Source organism: Salarias fasciatus, unplaced genomic scaffold, assembly GCF_902148845.1.
Source record: "Salarias fasciatus unplaced genomic scaffold, fSalaFa1.1, whole genome shotgun sequence".
Classification (NCBI taxonomy): Eukaryota; Metazoa; Chordata; class Actinopteri; order Blenniiformes; family Blenniidae; genus Salarias; species Salarias fasciatus.
The window spans coordinates 820191-837106 of NW_021941378.1; the positions used below are offsets into that span (position 1 = coordinate 820191).

At 52.6% G+C, this 16916-nt stretch overlaps 1 protein-coding gene across 2 annotated transcripts in view; it reads right to left on the reverse strand.

Moving 5' to 3' along the window:
* The window catches only part of LOC115385295 (TRAF2 and NCK-interacting protein kinase-like), a 53393-nt gene that overhangs the window by 33132 nt on the left and 3345 nt on the right, over positions 1 to 16916 (reverse strand). For both annotated transcript variants that reach the window (XM_030087276.1, XM_030087275.1), the window contains exons 2-13: positions 13812 to 13877; positions 7755 to 7811; positions 7507 to 7632; positions 7276 to 7386; positions 6589 to 6679; positions 6309 to 6439; positions 4028 to 4082; positions 3748 to 3826; positions 3487 to 3662; positions 1097 to 1163; positions 795 to 993; positions 598 to 714 (exon numbers count right to left, since the gene is read on the reverse strand). In XM_030087276.1, coding sequence (XP_029943136.1) covers positions 598 to 714; positions 795 to 993; positions 1097 to 1163; positions 3487 to 3662; positions 3748 to 3826; positions 4028 to 4082; positions 6309 to 6439; positions 6589 to 6679; positions 7276 to 7386; positions 7507 to 7632; positions 7755 to 7811; positions 13812 to 13877 — 1275 coding nt within the window. The remainder of the gene's footprint in view (positions 1 to 597; positions 715 to 794; positions 994 to 1096; positions 1164 to 3486; positions 3663 to 3747; positions 3827 to 4027; positions 4083 to 6308; positions 6440 to 6588; positions 6680 to 7275; positions 7387 to 7506; positions 7633 to 7754; positions 7812 to 13811; positions 13878 to 16916) is intronic.

The window sequence follows — 16916 nt, forward strand, 5'->3', positions numbered from 1 at the left end:
GAAAATTGACCGGATTCTCTTGCCTTTTCTGTTTCCGACTTCCTGTCTGGTCCGATCTGCTTGATCCAGCTTGACACATGGCGCTCCCGGCGCTCGCGGCTCGCGTGAAAAATAGAACGAAGCGGAGCGGGCGCTGCAGAGCGCGAGCCACGGCGCGCGGCGCTCCACTGCGCGTTCGGTGCGGCCGGTCAGATAGGTTAACATGGGAAGCGATCCAGTGCGTTCGGGCCGTTACAGGGTGTGTTCTCCCACCTGCCCCCTCTGGTGGCAGGCGGAGGCGTTACAGGGTGTGTTCTCCCACCTGCCCCCTCTGGTGGCAGGCGGAGGCGTTACAGGGTGTGTTCTCCCACCTGCCCCCTCTGCTGGCAGGCGGAGGCGTTACAGGGTGTGTTCTCCCACCTGCCCCCTCTGGTGGCAGGCGGAGGCGTTACAGGGTGTGTTCTCCCACCTGCCCCCTCTGGTGGCAGGCGGAGGCGTTACAGGGTGTGTTCTCCCACCTGCCCCCTCTGCTGGCAGGCGGAGGCGTTACAGGGTGTGTTCTCCCACCTGCCCCCTCTGCTGGCAGGCGGAGGCGTTACAGGGTGTGTTCTGTCGTACCTGCTCCCGCTCGGCGTGCCTCCTCTCCTCCTCCCTCCGGAGCTGCTCCATCTCCTCGTACCTCCTCCTCTGCTCGCGCTCCTGCTGCTTCCTCAGCTCCCGCTCGCGGCGCTGTTGCTGCAGGAAGACGCCACGGCGGAGCTGTGAGTGCTGAGGACGATGAGGATGATGAGGATGAAGAGGGGAGCGGCGGGTACCTCCTCCAGCCGCCTCCTCTGCTCCTTCTGCTCCTCGATGCGCTTCTGCCTCTCGGCCAGCAGCTGGCGCTTGTGCTCCTCGTTCTGCTGCTGCTCCAGCTGCTGGCGCCGGATCAGCTCCGACCGCTCCTTATTGGCCAGCTGCAGGCGCAGGAAGTCCCGCCTCAGAGTGGACTCGCCCGGGATGTTGATGATGGAGCTGCGGGACGGCCAATCAGAGGACAGGTCAAAGGTCACCGTCACTAAAGGACAGCGGCATTCAGGGAGCAGCAGAACTTGGAGGAAGGAACAGCGCCGAACACCTGGGTTCTCCGATGTCCCGCTCTTCATCCTCCTCTTCACTGCCACTGTACTCATACTCCGTCTCATCTGAAACACACACACACACACACACACACACACACACACACACACACACACACACACACACACACACACACACACACACACACACACACACACACACACACACCCCACTCCGGTCAGCGTTACATTTGAGTTGTGTTTTCTGTGTGCTAGCTGTTTGTTTGTTTGTTTGTTTGTGCGTTTATTTCACAATTTTCTAAGCGTTACAAAACTGTAACTTACAAAAACTGCATTGCATATTGTGAGAAAGGACACCCTGGAAGCTTGGAGCTTCTCAGCAGGGGTCCAACCCCCAGCAGGTCACTGCACTGTGTCCAGTCTGATTGTAAACGCGAGGTAATGTCAGAAAATCAAACACCACAGTGCACACGATGACAGAGTGAGTGGTTCAGGTCATATTATGTACTGTAGTTGGTCCGAGGCAAGTGTAAGTCCATCCCATAATAATCTGTAAACACGAAAGAATAGTTATTATTAATCAGTTTTACCCACTCATTAGTGTCTCATCCAGCATCGTTCTCCAGAAGCCTTTGTTTTAACTTTCTTTTAAATGTAGATAAAGTGGCAGAGTTTTTACATCACTTCCCAACTCATTCCACATCCGAGGCCCTCGATAACAAACACCAACGCCACTGGTTTCTACTGTTCCCTCTATAAAGGAACTTTGGTCTGGTGTCATGCTGATGAGAGGGTCGGGATCATGAGAGGAGCTCAGTCAGTCTATTGTTCAACCCATAGATAACTTTTACTTTATAAATTAAAGAAGCATTATGATAGAGATTATTTTCAGGGAGTCTTAATAGTCTATATCTATGGAAGAGTGGGTCACTGGGAGCGTTGTAAGAAGCCCAAGAAATGGCTCTCACTGCTTTCTTTTGCAATATGAGTAGTTTTGTAGCATACGTTGGATATGTATTATTCCAGACAACATTGCAATAATTTGAATGAGGCTCCAATAGTGACCTGCAGAGAGTCAACAGTGCTTCGAAAGGAAGAAATGTCCTGACTTTGTAAACTAGTCCTACGATTTTGGATTTTTTTTGCTTATTTCATTAATATGTTTTGCAAAATTTAAATATTGATCAAGATGTACTCCAAGAAATTTAGTGGAATCCACTCTTTTTATTGGTGTGCCGTCAATATTTATATTTATAAGTCCAATGTTTTTATTTCTGTTTGAACAAAAAACAATATAGTATGATTTATTTATGTTTAGGGACAACTGACTGCACCTAAACCAAGTATTTACATTAAAGGTGCATTAAGGAGTTTTACACCCTTAAAAATGCTTATTTTCCACCATAAATATGTTCCACATTTTTAATGCTGTGTCCAATGAGCCCTGACATATTCATCACCAGAACCTCTAACAGGCTAAACTGTCACTTGAAAGTCACAGTGCCGGTCCAGCTCCAGAATTTTTTGGGGAGAATTTGAAAGGAATGACGTAATGCGCACTCTGGCTGGTTAGGTTTCGTTTTGTCCGCCATTACTCCGCCAGATGCTTAGTGAGCAACAGCTGAGCAGGATCTTCCAGAAAGTCAGAACAGACTGGCTTCTAGCACTGCAGCTCCACACAGACTCCACCAGGGAGAGACACTGACATTTTACTGGAGCGCTGCTAAAAGAGTGAGGAAGGAGTTCCTCTCTTCCGAGCACGCGAGCCACAGGCACGAGTGTTTCACTAAGCTGCATTACGCCCAAGGCCTGCAGGGGGCGCTGTTTCGCATAAAACGTGAAAACTCCTTAAGGCACCTTTAACTAGTTGGTTGTTTAGGAAAATTTCAAGATGATCATTTAGTTTATGTGAAAAAAATAAGTTAGTATCATCAGCAAAGAGTATTTTCTGTAGTCTTGAGCAGTACAAAAAGTCATTTATGTATAAAATAAACAAGAGTGGACCAAGAACAGATCCCTGTGGTACCCCAGTGTCTATGCTTTCCATTTCGGAGTTTAAACCGTCGATGTTCACGTACTGCACTCTTCCATAGATATAACTCTGGACCCACTGGAGGGCAGTGCCCCTCACACCATCATGATGCAACTTGTCAAGTAAGATAGAAAAACTGATGGTGTCAAAAGCCTTAGAAAGGTGGAGGAAGACTCCGACCCTGTTTTCACCTCTTTCAAAAGCGTCATGAATTTTCTCAGTTAAGTCCGGAATGGCCATTCACGCGTCCCTGTTCTTACGAAAGCCATATTGTGATGGCACTACAATATCATTTTTATCTAAGTAATCTGTAAGCTGTGTGTCCGGCAGTCATGCAGCGGGCCCCGGAGGGCCCCGAGGGCCCCGGGGGGCCCCGGAGGGCCCCGGCCTCCTCACCCCTCTCGCCCCTCCTCTTCTTGGTGCGGTCGATGTGGTCCTTCAGCTGGATGCGGACCTGCCGCTCGTTGGGCAGGTCTCGGATGAAGGGGTGTTTGAGCAGCTGCTCGGTGCTCGGCCGCTGGCCGTGGCTCTTCACCAGGCAGCTCTCGATGAACGACTGGAACTTCTTGGACCTGAAGACAACAGACTATCCTCACCATTTCATCTGTGCATGTGTGTGTGTGTGTGTGTGTGTGTGTGTGTGTGTGTGTGTCCCACCACTTCTTGGACTTGAGTCTGGGAGCAGGGTTTCTGGGGATGAGGAAGAGCGCTCTCATTGGATGCATGTCACACAGAGCTGATGAGGAAGAGAGACGCAGGTTTGAGGAAACAAGAAGAAGAACGGGAAATGAAAAGAAGATGACAAAAGAAGGAAGAAAAGGAAACATGAAGCGAGGACAGAAGATGAAGAAAGAGTGGAAATGAAAGATGGAAAAGCCAGTCAGACAGGAAGTGATGACCCAGGAGGAGGAGTCAGCTGATCAGCGCCGTCACTCACGTGGAGCTCCTTCGGCCATCTCGATGGCGGTGATACCGAGCGACCAAAGATCACTCTGCAGAGACACACAGGGACAGTCACTTCCTCGTCATTTCCTCCTCACGCCTACTTCCTCTTTATGCCTCACTTCCTGCTCATGCCTGACTTCTTCCTCACTTCATCATCAGGCCTCATCACTTCCTCATCACTTCCTCCTCTCCTCCTTATCACTTCCTCCTCTCCTCCTTATCACTTCCTCCTCTCATCCTCATCACTTCCTCATTTCCTCCTCATCACTTCCTCCTCTCCTCCTCATCACTTCCTCCTCTCCTCCTTATCACTTCCTCCTCTCCTCCTTATCACTTCCTCCTCTCATCCTCATCACTTCCTCATTTCCTCCTCATCACTTGCTCCTCTCCTCTTCATCACTTCCTCCTCTCCTCATCATCACTTCCTCCTCTCCTCATCATCACTTCCTCATCACTTCCTCCTCTCTTCCTCCTCATCACTTCCTCCTCTCCTCCTTATCACTTCCTCCTCTCCTCATCACTTCCTCCTCTCCTCCTCCTCATCACTTCCTCCTCTCCTCCTTATCATTTCCTCCTCTCCTCCTCATCACTTCCTCCTCTCCTCCTTATCATTTCCTCCTCTCCTCCTCATCACTTCCTCCTCTCCTCCTCATCACTTCCTCCTCTCCCCCTCATCACTTCCTCATTTCCTCCTCATCACTTCCTCCTCTCCTCCTCATCACTTCCTCCTCTCCTCCTTATCACTTCCTCCTCTCTTGCTCATCACTTCCTCCTCTCCTCATCACTTCCTCATTTCCTCCTCATCACTTGCTCCTTTCCTCTTCATCACTTCCTCCTCTCCTCATCATCACTTCCTCCTCTCCTCTTTATCACTTCCTCATCACTTCCTCCTCTCTTCCTCCTCATCACTTCCTCATCACTTCCTTCTCTCTTCCTCCTCATCACTTCCTCCTCTCCTCCTTATCACTTCCTCCTCTCCTCCTTATCACTTCCTCATTTCCTCCTCATCACTTCCTCCTCTCTTCCTCCCTATCACTTCCTCATCACTTCCTCCTCTCCTCATCACTTCCTCATTTCCTCCTCATCACTTCCTCCTCTCCTCCTTATCACTTCCTCCTCTCTTCCTCATCACTTCTTCCTCTCCTCCTCATCACTTCCTCCTCTCCTCCTCATCACTTCCTCCTCTCATCACTTCCTCATTTCCTCCTCATCACTTCCTCCTCTCTTCCTCCTTATCACTTCCTCCTCTCTTCCTCCTTATCACTTCCTCCTCTCTTCCTCATCACTTCCTCCTCTCCTCATCACTTGCTCCTCTCCTCTTCATCACTTCCTCCTCTCCTCCTTATCACTTCCTCATCACTTCCTCCTCATCACTTCCTCATCACTTCCTCCTCATCACTTCCTCCTCTCCTCCTCATCACTTTCTCCTCTCCCCATCATCACTTCCTCCTCTCCTCCTTATCACTTCCTCATCACTTCCTCCTCATCACTTCGTCCTCTCCTCCTCATCACTTGCTCCTCTCCTCTTCATCACTTCCTCCTCTCCTCATCACTTCCTCATCACTTCCTCCTCATCACTTCCTCCTCTCCTCCTCATCACTTCCTCCTCTCCTCCTCATGACTTCCTCCTCTCCTCATCATCACTTCCTCCTCTCCTCCTCATCACTTCGTCCTCTCCTCATCATCACTTCCTCCTCTCCTCATCATCACTTCCTCCTCTCCTCCTCATCACTTCCTCCTCTCCTCATCATCACTTCCTCCTCTCCTCATCATCACTTCCTCCTCTCCTCCTCATCACTTGCTCCTCTCCTCTTCATCACTTCCTCCTCTCCTCCTCATCACTTCCTCCTCTCCTCATCATCACTTGCTCCTCTCCTCTTCATCACTTCCTCCTCTCCTCATCACTTCCTCATCACTTCCTCCTCATCACTTCCTCCTCTCCTCCTCATCACTTCCTCCTCTCCTCCTCATCACTTCGTCCTCTCCTCCTCATCACTTCCTCCTCTCCTCCTCATCACTTCCTCCTCTCCTCCTCATCACTTCCTCCTCTCCTCTTCATCACTTCCTCCTCTCTTCCCAGTACAACACAGCGTTCACATCATCTCCTCTCGTTGTCATTTCTTGCCTCACAGCTGATCACTTCCTCTCTACTTGCTCTTCCTGTTTCGCTCTCATTGATAAAATAAAGAACCAAATCATCCTGAAAGAGCCCATCGCCTGGTTCTCCACTGGAGGCTTTAGAACCGGGGGCGGAGAACCCGGTGGTCGGGTACCTTGAAGTCGTACGTGGCGTCCGGGTTCTCGTCGCAGGCGATGACCTCTGGGGCCATCCAGTACGGCGTCCCGATGAACGTGTTCCTGCGTCCCACCGTCCGGTCCAGCTGAGCGCTCACACCAAAGTCCACTGCACACACGCACACGCACGCACACACACACACACACACACACACACACACACACACACACACACAATGAGTGGAGGCAGCCTGGATGTGTGTGTGTGTGTGTGTGTGTGTGTGTGTGTGTGTGTGTGTTGCTGCAGTTCGTTCTCACCCAGTTTGACCTCGGCGTTCTCCGTCAGCAGGACGTTCTGACCTTTGATGTCTCGGTGGATGACCTTGTGCTGGTGGAGGTGGGTCAGACCCTGCAGGCGCACGCGCACACACACGCACGCGCACACGCACGCACGGAAAGCCATGTTAAATCCTACCCCGAACACACCTAATGAGAGAAGTGTGTGTGTGTGTGTGTGTGTGTGTACGGGTTTTCCTATCCTTGTGGGGACATTTCGTCAGAAATTTCGTTCGGAAAACCTGCTTGATGTGCCTTGTGGGACCTTCTTCCGGTCCTCATGAGGGAAACAGTGTTTTCTTGACCATGTTGTTGTTACTGAAAACAGTCAAAGGTCAAAACATTTCTTTAGGGTTCGGCTGTGTGGTGGTCTGGGTCAGGGTCAGGGTCAGGGTCTGGGTCTGGGTCTGGGTCTGGGTCTGGGTCTGGGTCTGGGTCTGGGTCAGGGTCAGGGTCTGGGTCTGGGTCTGGGTCTGGGTCTGGGTCAGGGTCTGGGTCTGGGTCTGGGTCTGGGTCTGGGTCAGGGTCAGGGTCTGGGTCAGGAGTTAGACATGAATGGGAGTCAATGGAAGGTCTCCACAAGGATAGAAATACAAACGTGTGTGTGTGTGTGTGTGTGTGTGTCTCAGTGTGTGTGTGTGTGTGTGTGTGTGTGTGTGTGTGTCTCACTCTGAGGATCTCCCTGCAGATGTAGGCGATCCATTCTTCCTTCAGAGAGTTTCCTTTGGTGTTCTTGATCAGATCCGTTACCGAGCCGGCGCCGCAGAACTCCATCACCAGCTGCTCGCGCACACACACACACACACACACACACACACACACACACACACACACACACACTTGTATAAAGAGCCCGTGGGGTCAGGGGAGCGTGCGGCGGGGCCTCAGCTGATGCGGTACCCAGAGCTGGTCGTCCATCCCCGGCGGGTTCTTCTTGATGAAGGCTCCGTAGTAGGTGGCGATGTTCCGGTGGTGGCTGTACTTCTTCAGCATGTTGATCTCCGCTTTAATCTCCTCCTCCTCATCCTGAAACACACACACCGGGTGAGAGGGGCCGGCCCGGGGGGGCGCGCACGGCGCCCGGGGGGGCGCGCACGGCGCCCGGGGGGGGCGTGCACGGCGCCGAGGCTCCGCAGGGCTCCACTTACTCCCGTGACGTCCATGACCTTGATGGCGGCGAGCTGTCCCGTCTTGACATGGCGACCCTGAAGGAGACACACCAGACGGGGGCGGCCATCAACGTTTCTGTACCGAAGCACCGCTTCTCCTGCACAGCCCACAGATGCTCAGATGACCCCTGCAGGAAGTGATCCACCAGATCCTCAAACTGTCTCTCCATGATCCACCAGATCCTCAAACCGCCTCTCCATGATCCACCAGATCCTCAAACCGCCTCTCCATGATCCACCAGATCCTCAAACCGCCTCTCCATGATCCACCAGATCCTCAAACCGCCTCTCCATGATCCACCAGATCCTCAAACCGCCTCTCCATGATCCACCAGATCCTCAAACCGCCTCTCCATGATCCACCAGATCCTCAAACCGCCTCTCCATGATCCACCAGATCCTCAAACCGCCTCTCCATGATCCACCAGATCCTCAAACCGCCTCTCCATGATCCACCAGATCCTCAAACCGCCTCTCCATGATCCACCAGATCCTCAAACCGCCTCTCCATGATCCACCAGATCCGCCTCTCCATGATCCACCAGATCCTCAAACCGCCTCTCCATGATCCACCAGATCCGCCTCTCCATGATCCACCAGGTCCTCAAACTGCCTCTCCATGATCCACCAGATCCGCCTCTCCATGATCCACCAGATCCGCCTCTCCATGATCCACCAGATCCTCAAACCGCCTCTGCAGCAGTTCTGCTCTGCGGCCAAAACCCCTCAGAGCGGCGAGAAACGGCTGGAGAAACAACCAAAGGCAGAGCGGAGACACCAAAACCAGCTTCAACCAGCTTGAACCAGCTTGATCACACCAAAACCAGCTTGAATACACAAAAACAACGACAAAATAAACCAAAACTGATACAAAACACACCAAAACCAGCTTGAATACACAAAAACAACGACAAAATAAACCAAAACTGATACAAAACACACCAAAACCAGCTTGAATACACAAAAACAACGACAAAATAAACCAAAACTGATACAAAACACACCAAAACCAGCTTGAATACACAAAAACAACGACAAAATAAACCAAAACTGATACAAAACACACCAAAACCAGCTTAAACACTCTGAAACTCGCTGAAATTCACCAAAACGAAAAGACATAAAACACACCTGAACAGAAGCGCCTACACCACAACAGACACAAACACACCAGAACAGTCGGCAAAACACACCTGAAACGACTACTGGAATGAAATGCACACAGACACACACACACACACACACACACACATACACACACACACATACACAAAGTCTTTTCACATTTTGAACTCCGCAGGAAGAAGAGATTTCCACAGAAAACCTCCAAACTCAACATCGTCTCTGCCTGTGAAGATGCAATCACAGCTGTTAGAACACACACACACACACACACACACACACACACACACACACACACACACACACACACTTCCTCACAGTAACCTAGCAACAGGCCTAGCAGAGAGGGCAACGAATAGGGGGTTGGAAGAGGCAAAGTGATGTGTGTGTGTGTGTGTGTGTGTGTGTGTGTGTGTGTGTGTGAGAGAGAGAGAGAGAGAGAGACTCACATGTACAAGTAACCCAGTGTGTGAAATATCACAGTCTCTGAACACACACACACACACACACACACACACAGTGTGTGGGTTACTCAGCGTTGCATCAGACACTGAGTGTATCCGACAGGCTGAAATCACCTCGGAGGACAGGAAGTGTCTTTCTGCCTCACATCTGACTGTCTCTATGACTGACTGTCTCTGACAGTGTTCGTCCCCCCGGCTCGTCCCCACCCCTCGTCCCCCTGGCTCGTCCCCCCGGCTTGTCCCACAGCTCGTCCCCCCGGCTCTTCCCCACCCCTTGTCCCCACAGCTCGTCCCCCCGGCTCGTCCCCCCGGCTCGTCCCCCCGGCTCGTCCCCCCGGCTCGTCCCACATTTCAGGGACTCTGGGATTACTCGGCTGTTTCAATCCCGGTCAGTCAGCGGCTTCTTGGACCGAGGTGAAGCGAGCGGCGCTGGGAGCTGCGAGCATCGGCAACAACGACCGGCAACAACGACCGGCAACAACGACCGGCAACAACTGGTTACAACAACCATTTCATAAAGCGAGGACAGCTCTGTTGTTGTTCTAGATTTCACCTGTTCCCTCTCTTTGTTGGACATTTCATTGATTTTTGATGGCGGCGTTGTTTGGGTACTGGCCCTTTAAGAGAACGTGTCGCTGTACTTCCTGTTCAGTCAGGAAGTGGGCTGGACGGGCAGAGGCTTCACCGCCTGTAGAGTCACACGGTTTCTTACCGTGTCTGTAGGGAGCAAGATGGATCTCTTATTATTATTCTCATGGTTTGTTCTGGATTTAACATCTTCTGCTCTCTTTGTTGGCCACTTCGTTTATTGGCGTGAGCCACGTTGATTGGGCAGCTGGCCCTTTAAGACGGTGCAGCGCCGAACCAGCATCTCCCAGTTCACCAGGAACACTGTCTCCTGTTGAATGAATGTTGCTTTTGTTTGTTGAACGTAACAACGACCGCAGCAGTGGACGGTTACCATGGTGGAAACGACCCCGCAACAACAACCGGTGGCAACGACCCCGCAACAACAACCGGTGGCAACGACCCGCAACAACCACCGGCGGAAACGACCCGCAACAACAACCAGCATCAACGACCCCGCAACAACAACCGGCATCAACGACCCCGCAACAATAACTGGCGGAAACGACCCGCAACAACAACCAGCATCAACGACCCGCAACAACAACCGGCGGCAACGACCCGCAACAACAACCAGCATCAACGACCCCGCAACAACAACCGGCATCAACGACCCCGCAACAATAACTGGCGGAAACGACCCGCAACAACAACCGGCGGCAACGACCCGCAACAACAACCAGCATCAACGACCCCGCAACAACAACCGGCATCAACGACCCCGCAACAACAACCGGCGGCAACGACCCGCAACAACAACCAGCATCAACGACCCCGCAACAACAACCGGTGGCAACGACCCGCAACAACAACCAGCATCAATGACCCGCAACAACAACCGGCGGCAACGACCCGCAACAACAACCAGCATCAACGACCCCGCAACAACAACCGGCATCAACGACCCCGCAACAATAACTGGCGGAAACGACCCGCAACAACAACCGGCGGCAACGACCCGCAACAACAACCAGCATCAACGACCCCGCAACAACAACCGGCATCAACGACCCCGCAACAACAACCGGCGGCAACGACCCGCAACAACAACCAGCATCAACGACCCCGCAACAACAACCGGTGGCAACGACCCGCAACAACAACCAGCATCAACGACCCCGCAACAACAACCGGTGGCAACGACCCGCAACAACAACCAGCATCAACGACCCCGCAACAACAACCGGCGGCAACAACCCACAACAACAACCGGCGGCAACGACACGCAACAACAACCGGCGGAAACGACCCGCAACAACAACCAGCATCAACGACCCCGCAACAACAACCGGTGGCAACAACCCACAACAACAACCGGCGGCAACGACACGCAACAACAACCGGCGGCAACGACCCGCAACATCAACCGGCGGAAACGACCCGTAACAACAACCGGCGGCAACGACCTGCAACAACAACCGGCGGCAATGACCCGCAACAACAACCGGCGGCAACGACCCGCAACAACAACTGGTGACAACGACCTGAAACAACAACCGGTGGAAACGACCTGCAACAACAACCAGCGGCAACGACCCGCAACAACAACCGGCCGCAACGACCCGCAACAACAACCGGCCGCAACGACCCGCAACAACAACCGGCAGCAACGACCCGCAACAACAGCCGGCAGCAACGACCCGCAACAACAACCGGCATCAACGACCCGCAACAACAACCGGCGGAAACGACCAGCAAAAATGACAGGTGGCAACACTACCAAACGGCCAGAGGATGAGATACGATGGATCTGATAGAAAGACTGAAGACAGACGAGTTTAAAACAGACCTTAAATGCTGCAAGAGGAAGAGGAGCAGGAGGAGGAAGAGGAGGAAGAGGAGCAGGAGGAGGAAGAGGAAGAGGAAGAGGAAGGGGAGGAGGAAGAGGAGGAGGAGGAGGAGGAAGAGGAGCAGGAGGAGGAGGAGGAGGAGGAGGAGGAGGAGGAGGAAGAGGAGCAGGAGGAGGAAGAGGAAGAGGAAGAGGAAGGGGAGGAGGAAGAGGAGGAGGAGGTGTTGGAGGTGGATTCACACGAGCCTCACATTCCTCTCTACAGGTTCTGACACATCGTCCTTCTCGCTGGAACAGGAAGCAGAGCTGCAGACGGCTGGAGTTCAGCGTCTCAACCGTCTGAACGGAACCGTCTGAACAGAACCGTCTGAACGGAACCGTCTGAACGGAACCTTCCAAATCATTCGTACTGAACCAACAAAACCATCTGAACTGTCTGAAACCGTCAGGAACCGTCAGGAACCATCCGAACCGAACCGAATGGAACCAAACTGTCTGAACATACTGAACAAAACGATATGGAACCGACCGAACTGAACCGTCTCACCGAACCGTCTGAACCGAACCGTCTGAACCACCCGAGCCGTCCGAGGAACCTCCAGCGCCAGGTCCAGCCTGCTCTGCTCATTTTCTCCACCGTCTATCCAGAACGTCCTGCACCAGTCTCTGGCTAACAACCAGCCGCAGCTAACAGCCGGCTAACAGCTAGCACAGCGTTCTCCGTGGAACCGTCGTCCACCATCTTGAAGATCTCCATCGTCGTTTCCATCCCAGAGACCCCCACAGCGCCCAGTCCTAGAGCCTGCCGGCCCAGAGCACATCCTTAACAGACAGCTGTGACTCCTCCCGGACTCTCTGAACCCCCCTGGACCCCCCGGACTCCCTGAACCCCCCTGGACCCCCCGGACCCCCTGGACTCCCTGAACCCCGGGCCGGGCGGTCTGCGCTCAGAGCACAGAGGTCTACAGACGCCACTGCTCCGGGAAAGCCACCGGGAAAGAAGAACCCCTCTCGGGACAGATTACACAGGCCTTGGGACACCCCAGGGCTGTGTCCTCGGTCCACTGCTGTACTCTCTGTTCACCCACCGCTGCGCCGCCAGGCACGGCTCCACAGCTCCTCACACCGCCGTCCTCGACCCCGTCACCAACAACGAGACCGCCGACGGAGGTGTGAGGAAAACCACGTCTCCCTGGACGTCAGGAGACGGCGGACAGACCAGCGTCCCCCCGTCTGGGGCAGGTGGAGGTGGACACTACACACACACACTGTGGTGAAGAAAGCCCAACAGAGACCAGCATCCTCACACTTCTGTCGGCGCCCCCTGCTGGCGGGCTGCAGGGTGGCGGAGGAACTGCACTGCTCGGCGGCCGCAGTCCCCCCTCCACCCTGCAGGGGGCAGCGCAAAGGACAGCTCAGCCGTCTGCTCCCCTCAGGAGTCCACCAGCACGGACCGAAGACTCAGAGACAGCTGCTGCCCCAGCTGAACCGGATTCTCCCCAGCGCTGCGCCGAACCCCCGCGAGCCGGACCACCATCAGAACGACGTGGTCTTCCTTTGTTGTTTCCATGGAAACGGCCATCATCTCGGAACATTAACACCAAACGTTCCTCCAACAGAACCAGAGGAACGGTGCGTCCTGGAAGAGAGTCGCCCTGCGTGGACCTGAGCAGGTTGTGTAATCCGTCAGATGGAACCGGAACGGGTCCAGGTGGTTCTTGGCTCGGTTCTCCGCCTGTTCGCTCAACATTCCGCCAAACTTTGTTATTTCCAAAAAACCCTCCTGTGAAAGTGTCTGAAAAACCTGAAAACCTGCCAAACATGAAACAACATCCTCAGAACCGGGACCACGGCGCCGGCCCCGCCCCCGCGCCGGCCTCGTCCAATCACAGCGCAGAGCGGCTGGACTCACTGCAGGGGCAACAGCTGATTGGCAGAGAGCGACTGACAGCTGGAATGAAACAGAGCAACACACACACACACACACACACACACACACACACACACACACACACACACACTCTGAGTGTCCACCTTGTAAACTTGTCCATAGGTTCCATTTCCAACCAGCTCCACCAGCTCGAAGATCCCAGCCGGGTCCTGCAAGACATGACGAGGGCAAAGGGCACGGCAGTGAGTTGAGGACATGTGCACACACACACGCATGCACGCACTCGCACACACACACACACACACACACACACACACACACACACGCATTAAGACATGCTGAAACTCGCTGAAGATAACGTTGTCTGCAGTAAACCTCCCAAAACACTGATGTGGAACTCAGAGCACACCTGTGTGTGTGTGTGTGTGTGTGTGTGTGTGTGTGTGTGTGTGTGTGTGTGTGTGTGTGTGAGGCTCCTCCTGATGGAGGATTAGCTTGGGAAGCAGCGTTCCTTTTCAGTCAAGGTCAAACTGAAGCATGTCTAATCCTGCAGGACCCAGCCTCACGTGCACGCACATGCACGCACGCACGCACGCACGCACGCACGCACGCACACACACACACACACACCTGTGTATGTACCTGTTCCACCTGGAACCGATGGTCACGCGTGTGACAGTCGTCGACACACACACACACACACAGCTGAAGCACACAACGCCAAGTTTGGAGTGACTCTCCCAGATCTTCTACTGTCACACACACACACAGACACACACACACACACACACAGACACACAGACACACACACACACACACACACACACACACACACACCACACACACACACACACACACCACACACACACACACACACACACACACACACTCCATGTGTGACACGATGTAGAATCACTTCTAAGACAAACAGAGAAAAGAAATGGCCGCTGAGACAAAAGAAACGCAACAAGACTAAAAATAGACGAAAGACACAGAGACTCAGTGCAGGTGTGTGTGTGTGTGTGTGTGTGTGTGTGTGTGCGCACTGACTCTGAGTTTGACACACACTGATTGACACGGCGACTGTAATGTTGGAGTTACTGAAGTCTCAGTTAGCTTAGCGTTTAGCATTAGCATCAGCTGAAAAGGCTGAACAGTTCTGACAACACAGAAGCAGCTGAAGACACAGGAACACGCTCCTCTGGGGGAAACCAGGCGGCACAGCATCTTCCTCCTCTGACGGCAGAGATGTTCCCAAACCATTTTGTGCCTCCCGATACCGATTACGATACTTTTACTGTGGGTATCGGCCGATACCGAGTCCCGATCCGGTACCAGTATATTACAGAATAACTCCAGGCCTCGCCTGCAGGACTGTCACATGACCATCACGGGGGTGAGGCCCGGCTCAGGTTAAACCCTCTAAAACATGAATCAATACAGCAGATTCAAGACATTTATTTCTAAACAGAACAGGATAAAAACTTCATAGTGCAACTGAACTAAATCCATTTAGGAATAACTATTTTCAATAACTTAAAGCGCAGCCCCAATATTTTTAGATTAAAAGGGAATTTAAATAGAACAATATGAAACAGTACTGCAACCACAACTTCAATAAATCTAGGAATATATGTTGTTGCATTTTTAAATTAAAGTGCAGACACAATATTGTAAAATGAAGTCATTTAGACAAAACAGTGCAACAGTAACTTCATAAACAGATCTAGGTTTTTTTTTTAATCAGGGTGCAAACATGACAGTCAAATGAACAGGGAGTTTAAATAGAACAATAAAAAATAGTTCAACAGAAACTTAAAAGACTACTCTCCAAAATGTTATCGTCCAAAACCAACATATGAAGTTCAATCCAAAGAGCAGAAGCTGCTCTCTAAACAAAAAATAAGCTTCTTCAACGGGCGCTGTCCGTCAGTCACCTGATCCGCTCTGCTTCCTCTCAAGAACAGCAGCTGCAGCAGCGGCAGACCTGTCAGAGCTAACGGCCAGCAGGTGGCGGTAGTGCAGCCAACGGGATGCAGGCTGCTGTGAAACATCACAGAAGAAGTGTCAGCGCTAACGGAGCTAACGGAGCTAACAGAGCTAATGGAGCTAACAGAGCTAATGGAGCTAACGGAGCTAATGGAGCTAACAGAGCTAACGGAGCTAACAGAGCTAATGGAGCTAACGGAGCTAATGGAGCTAACAGAGCTAACGGAGCTAACAGAGCTAACAGAGCTAATGGAGCTAACGGAGCTAACGGAGCTAACAGAGCTAATGGAGCTAACGGAGCTAATGGAGCTAACAGAGCTAACGGAGCTAACAGAGCTAATGGAGCTAACAGAGCTAACGGAGCTAACAGAGCTAACGGAGCTAACAGAGCTAATGGAGCTAACAGAGCTAACGGAGCTAACAGAGCTAACGGAGCTAAAGGAGCTAACGGAGCGGACCAGTAAACAGATTACTAATTTGATTCATGACGTGGTCTCGGATTGGGGTCTGGACTCCAGGACTCGCCGATACTGATGCAGCATTTTCGGCAGTATCGGCGCAATTTCCGATCCTGGTATCGGAATCGGAACATCTCTATCTAACATCAGACTACAGAGCATCTTCCTCCTTTAACATCAGACTATAGAGCAGTGGTTCTCAGACTGTGGGGCGCGCCCCCCTGAGGGGGCGCGGTGCGATGCCTGGGGGGGCGCGTGTGACCGTGGGGAACATGCTTTTTTTTCCGCCGGACTAAAATAAAGTGTAATTGCACATCCACTCCAGTAGTTGGCAGTGGCGCTGAAAAGAAAGGCGGAGACAGACGAAGACAGAGAGTCAAAAGAGAACTGAGTGTAGATAGGCAGGACCCCCTCTCAGGGCAGAGGTCATCTGAGCAGAGTCTGGCTTCTCTGCTGCTGCTGCACTGAAGACCAGGTCCAGGTCCCAGCTGGAGACTGAGCAGGAGCTGAGAGCTGCAGGATCCTGCACTGAAGACCAGGTCCAGGTCCCAGCTGGAGACTGAGCAGGAGCTGAGAGCTGCAGGATCCTGCACTGAAGACCAGGTCCAGGTCCCAGCTGGAGACTGAGCAGGAGCTGAGAGCTGCAGGATCCTGCACTGAAGACCAGGTCCAGGTCCCAGCTGGAGACTGAGCAGGAGCTGAGAGCTGCAGGATCCTGCTTCAAACCTCCTGAGAAGCTGAGCTCTGCAGAACCTGCTCATACAGCCATTCGTCCTGGCTTCCTCATTTTGATAAAAAAGG